Genomic DNA, 6,000 nt, shown 5'->3' on the forward strand with positions numbered 1-6,000 from the left:
GGGGAAAACCACTACACTTTAGCAAGAAATGAGGCCAAACAAGCGGGCTGATCTAGAAGTTCTGACTTGTTCAGAAGCCCCGTACTTTCCAAGACAGGCAGACCCCTCCCTGGCTCAGAAGGGCAGAGAAAGGTGTGTGGAGCGGCCTGGCGTGATGCGGCTGCGTGAATGCCAAGCAGAAAGCAAGCTCAGTCTCACCATGACCTGGCTGGGGCTGGTCTGAGCCGGCAGAAGTCCCCTCACACTGTGTGTCCCCTGAGGCAGGAGGGGTACAGCCAGGGGTGTACCCTGGGGTGCAGGGAGTGCAGGCAGTGTGTGGGGTACTGAGGAGGTGCAGCCTCCCTGAGCCTGTTTCTCCTCTCACTGGTTCACTCCAAGAACATGGGGGCACGAGGACCCTCAGTGGAAACACACAGGCTCGGTGCCTGCTCTCCTTCAGCTACAAGTTCTGGAGCGTCAAAACAGCAGACAGCTTCAGAAAGAGTGGGAACTGGCGGCAAAGACAGTGTGTGAAATAACAAGGGGAGATGCACAGCTTGGGGGGAAGGGATGCTGCTTCAGGCCATGCCCAGAGACAGCCTCTCTGAGTGCCATTTGCACTGAGACAGGAAGGCGCCGAAGAGCCCAGAGAGTGGGAACAGCAAGTTCAGAGGCCCTGAGGCAGAACCTGCAAGGGGCTGACGCGCCGGTGTGAGAGGATGTCAGGTGGCAGAGGCCAGCTGATGGGGTGCAGGGCCCTGGAGGCAACAGTAAGTGTTTTTGTCTTTACCCCACCAGACAGGGCGGTTCCGCATCTGGAAGGTGGGTGGTGTATCCACTCTTAGAGGCCGCAGGGCAGGACCTGGCTTGAAAACTCAGCCCTGGGGCCTCCCTTCCCCAGGACAGAGCCTAGGCCTGCACCACCACACCCCGACAGAGGGTGTTAGCTGAGGACCCCTAGGCCCAGGAGCCATCCCAGGCTTCCCAGATGAGCACAACAGGGGACCTGGGGCGGTGTTAGCACAGGCTCTGACACAAGTGCATCCATGCGTCCAGACAAAAAGTGGCAAACCTGTTCCCGGGCCACCTGTCCCTGGCTGCCAGCACCTGACCCTGAGGCTCTCTACAGAGGCGGGGCAACCCTGGAAAGGGGGCCACTGCAGAGACCTGCAGTGTGGGAACTTCCTCTCCCCCAAAGCTTAGCTTCTGAGACTGGGGAGCCCTAGGCCACTGGTCCCCAACTCCTCAGAAAAGAGGAACTGTTAACTAAGCATTTCCTGGGACCCCAAACCCCACAGACGCTGGTCCCCCGAAATAAGTGCTGTCTAGGGCCCCTGGAGGGTAAAGGGGCTGGCTAGCTGACTGGAGCTCACAGGACTCCCAGGCCAGGCAGCATTCCTACCCAGGCCAGTTCTAGGAGACAAGAGCTCCCGACCAGTGCACTTGCCAGCTCTGACAGCATTCATTTCCTTCTCCACTCACTTGGTTTCAGGCGAGAAGGGACGTTATTTGCTCAACAAATATTGTCCACAATAACTCAACCAGACAAGCAATATTTTCTGCCATCCTAATAACCACGCAGCACACAGCGGTGGCAGAGAGAAGGGGCTAAAATATGACCCTCCCTCTCCGCGTGTGAACAGAAACCTCGAGGAGAGGGAGGAGGAGAACAGGAAGAACCCTCAAGTATCCATTTTATCACGGCCTCCATGCAAGTTCAGCAGTGCTCACCTCCCTAGCACATCCTGAACCGAATCAAGTGATATTTTGGCAACATAAACACAATTGAAAAAAGATTGAGTAGCCAGGCAGTCCCCAGTTTGGACAGTATAATTTAGAGATTTTTCTCCCCAGCTCCTTAAAACACCAACAGGCCCGCACCCCCCGCAGGGGGCCGGGTCCTCCCGGAGCAACCCTCTAGGCGCTTGGGGCCCATGCAGCCCTGGGAGACCTAAGGGGGTGGGTGTGCCCATGCCCCAGGGGCTTCTCTCTCGCGACTCCGCGGCAGCAATCTCGCGGGGGCCCACCTACCTCCAAGGCCTCCAGCGTGCTGAAGCTGGCGATGGCGAAGCCGTCGATGACCTCTTCCTCCTGCGAGCTGGACTCGCGGCGGCGGCGGCGCGGGGGGCGCGCGGCGGCGGCGCGGGGCGGGGGCGCGCGGGGCAGGCCCGTGTTCTCCTTGCCGGGCCCGGGCTCAGGCTCATCCCCCGACGACGCGCTCTGGTCGCGGGCGTCGCGGGCCGCCTCCCGGCGCCGGCCACGGTCCCGCTGCGCGCGCGAGCGCCGGCTCTGGCGGACCTTGGCCTCCATGGCGCGCGGTGACCTTGCGGCCGCGCCGTCGGGTTCCCGCTCCGCTGCCGCTGCGCTACTCGGCCCCGCCGGGCTTGTTGCGGTCCGCGCGGACTCGGGCCCTGGGCGGCGGCGGGCGGCGGGTCGGGCCGGACATGCCGCGCGGGTAGCCTCAGCCCCGGGCCCTGCGCGGCCTGGGCGCCCCGGCGCGGGAGGCCGCGCGCATCGGCGGGGCGGCCGGCGCTCAGCGGCCCTCGGCCGCGGCCCCGAGGGCACGCCCCATGCGCGACTGGCGGCGGGCGAAGGCTGGGCTGAGGCCCGACAGGCGGGCAGGCGGGCGGGGCGCTGACCGGGGCTGAGGCGCCGGGGCTCGTGAGGCGGCGGTGGCAGCGGCGCCCCGAGCGGATAACAACTGACGTACTTCCGTCAGGCAGCCGGCGCCAGAGGAAGTGGGCGCTTCAGCGGAGCCGACGCGAGCCCCGCCCCGCCCCGGGCCCGCCCCCTCCTGGCCCCGCCCAGGCCGCGCTCTGCCTCTTCAGCCTGGCCCCACCGCCCCGCCTCCGGCCCCGCCCCACCCAAGCCGCGCTCCGCCCCACAGGCCCGCCCCGCCCTTACCCCGCCCCTTGGGGGAGGGAGCTGGGAGGCCGCGCCCCTCCCCGCCCCTCCGCGCGCACCTGGGCGGGCGTCCTTGCACGTGGGAGGTGCAGGGAGGTGAGGTGCTGCCCCTGGCTTTCTGTTTGCCTGTTTTGGGAGGGGCGGGGTGTGCGTCACTGCGCCTCCCCAGCCGCGGCCTCATTCTGATAGAATCTATCAATGGGAGCTCATAAGCGGGAAAGTGGGGGGCCTCTCCAGCCAAGCGGGACATATGCGCGGAGGGGCACGCTCACCGTCACTGCCCTTCCCCGCCCCCGCAGCTGGGGGAGGGTGAACACAGTTGGGGAGTCCAGGTTCCCACCCGCGATGGGAGGCCCAAGGGTGGGTAGTCCTCGACGGCCTTTCAGATACAGGGCCGGGTAAGGGATTTACTCGGTTCGCAGAGGGGGCAGACCACCTCGGCCGAGAGTCGGGGCATGTGAAAGATGAGGGTTTTTCATTCCCTCACTATCCTGCACCCCAGTCTAGGACTTCTTCACGTGTCTCCTGCCTCTCGTTAAGGGGTCTTCCTGCAGGCTGGTCTTGTCCTTCCATGGTTCCCCGTGCTCTCCACCGCCCCCTGCCCAGGCACCCGACCTCTGGGCTCTATTATGGGGAGGGAGAAGTTCTACACGAAGTGCATTCCCCTCTACCTTTTCCTGGGTCAAGTTCCCCACCTCACCCCCCTGGGTGGGAGGCCCCCGGGGATGCCTCGTTTGCATAGAGACAGCAATTTGGGCTGCGGGGGCTGCTCCCCTTCCAGGGCAGCATGGTGGCAGGAACGGATGAGAGGGGGCAGCTGGAGAGTTGAAAGATATAAGGAGGAACTTCCTCTTTCACCCATGGGAGACTGCGGTTAAGGACCCACTGTGGGTGGGGAGGGACCTCTGTCTTCCTCAAATCTTAATATCATTAATTCATTTGACACCTATTTACAGTGCCCAACACAATGTTTGTGTTGCAGTAATGGATGGGACAGATGGCCCTTTTAGAAGTAAGCAAGAACCTGAACACAGAGCCAAGTAGCATAATGTTGAAGGGTAACTTGAAGATGACTGAAGAGGGAGTTGTCATAGGAAGTGGACATGGGGTGGTCCCGGAAGCCTCTCAGAGGAGTCGTAATTTGAGCTGAGACCTGCCAGATGAGAAGCCAGCTAGCCTGGGGCCACCTTGTGTGCAGGGCAGGGAGATGTGTGGTCTGGGTTGTCACAGGCTGTTGACAGGGTTGTCCCTGGGGACAGCAGGGAAGGCAGTACTCCAAACATCCTGATACGGGGGGTGGGGAGCCCAAGCCTCCAAAGCTGCCAGCCTCCAGTTCACCCAGGCCCATCCTGTCCAGCTCTCTCTGCTCTGGGCCCTCCTTCCACTGACTCCTAGCCTCCTTGGGGGTGGGAGCAGAGTCCCCTTCTCTGTTTCCCATTCCAGATTTTGTTATCACTCTGACTTTCCCAGCAGCATCCCCTTTGATTTTTAAGAGCCTTGTTTAAAAAGGCAGAAAACTTCTCTGCAGTCCTTCTACCCTAATTCTCCTCTGAGGACGGAAGACCTGAAAATTTGTTTTTACAGGGGCAGGAGGCGGGGGTGGTCCCAGGGGTAATACTTAAGGATTTTGTTTGGGAAACAGGCCCTTGGGCCTGCCTGCCCATCCCCAGTGGGACTTCCGGGCCCCACACTTGCTCCGGAGGCCTGGAGTCCTCAGAGACCTGTGGCCTGGGCTGCTGAGCTGATCTTGGGGACTGCAGGGGGCTTCCTTTCTTGTCACCCCTTCCCTACCCTCTAGGACAATGCTTGGGAAGGCCCAGGTCTGGTGTTGAGGTTTTCAAGTGTAAGAATGACTGTCTGTCATCTCCCCTTGAAGACACTTGGATGTGTTCAAGGTGGAGGACGGGAGTCACGTAGACCCCCTGTGGGGTCTCCTCTCTGGGTTTCTTAGCTCTTCCGGGGAGAAGCCCCGCGAGTATTTTCCCTCCTTCAATTCATTTCCTGGTGACTGGCCAGTGCCTTAGGGACCAGCCAACATCTCCTCAGGATCCTGGGCACAGGAAACCTCCCTTCAGGGGAGAGGCAGGGTGGGGTGGAAGGAGGCCAAAGCCTGCTTGCCTGCCTTGTGCTCATTCCCCCCCACACACACTTATGCACATCATAGGGGCTCAAACGGTAAAAAACCTGTGGAAGACCTGGGTTCAGTCCCTGAGTTGGGAAGATCCCCTGGAGCAAGGCATGGTGACCCACTCTAGTATTCTTGCCAGGAGAATTCCATGGACAGAGGAGCCTGGCGGGCTAGAGTCCATGGGGTACTGCTCCCAGGGCTCCAAACCTGCTCCTCAGGGTTTGCAGGAGCCTGCAGAGCTAAGCGCTGATGCCTCCACTCCCTGCTGGTATAAGGGGTGGCAGGGCTGCTGTTCTGCTCCCTTTCCGTGTGTACTTGCACACACATTTGCCTTCTTCTTCCTGAAGGGGGTTGGGGGGCTTCGGAGTGCAGACATGGCTAAGGGGTAGCTTCAAGACCACACTAGTGGTATTTTCTAGATCTATGCCATCCAGCCCAGAAATCACCAGCTTGAGATGTGGCTCATGCAACTAGAAAACTCAACTATGCATTTTATTTATTAACTTCAATCTGAAATGAAATAACCCCTGTGACTGGTGGCTACTATGCTGGCCAGAGCAGTTAAAGAACCTAGGCTCTAACCTCAGCTCCTCTCTTTGGACTGTGAGCAGATGGTCTAACTTCTCTGCCTCAGTTGTCCCTTCCATAAACCTGGAGTGGGGTGGGGTGGGGTGGTGATGACTTGCTTCCTGTGGTGGGTGGTCTGAACATTTACCTAGAATCACACAGGGGCCGGAGACTTGTTAACATACCAGAGACTCTTCCTGTCTTGGTCCTACTTGGGGTTTGAGATTTGCATTTCCAACAAGCTGGGGCTGTGAGTCTGGAGACCACAGCTTATGAGGCCCTCTTGTTTGCCTGTAGATACCAGTGTCCCAGAGAACGGGCACCTTCGCCCCTTGCTCCGCCTCTCCAGAGAGGTACTTACCTTTCTGGACCTGGGTCCTGATGAACTAGGTTTCCTCTCTCCTCTCTGCCTTCCCACTAGC

General features: G+C 60.3%; 1 protein-coding gene across 34 annotated transcripts in view; it reads right to left on the reverse strand.

Annotated features, from left to right (window-relative positions):
• The window catches only part of FBRSL1 (fibrosin like 1), an 83,914-nt gene extending 81,198 nt beyond the window's left edge, over window positions 1-2,716 (reverse strand). For 25 of the 34 annotated variants that reach the window (XM_043488457.1, XM_043488441.1, XM_043488421.1 and 22 more), the window contains exon 1: window positions 2,011-2,702. In XM_043488457.1, the coding sequence (XP_043344392.1) occupies window positions 2,011-2,289 (279 nt within the window). In that variant the 5' untranslated portion in view covers window positions 2,290-2,702. Of the gene's footprint in view, window positions 1-2,010 lie in introns of all 34 variants that reach the window. The other 9 variants (XM_043488515.1, XM_043488502.1, XM_043488389.1 and 6 more) reach the window with 3 other exon arrangements.
• Window positions 2,717-6,000: the final 3,284 nt, after the last annotated feature.

The sequence above is a fragment of the Cervus canadensis genome, chromosome 1 (genome assembly GCF_019320065.1).
Source record: "Cervus canadensis isolate Bull #8, Minnesota chromosome 1, ASM1932006v1, whole genome shotgun sequence".
Lineage (NCBI taxonomy): Eukaryota > Metazoa > Chordata > Mammalia > Artiodactyla > Cervidae > Cervus > Cervus canadensis.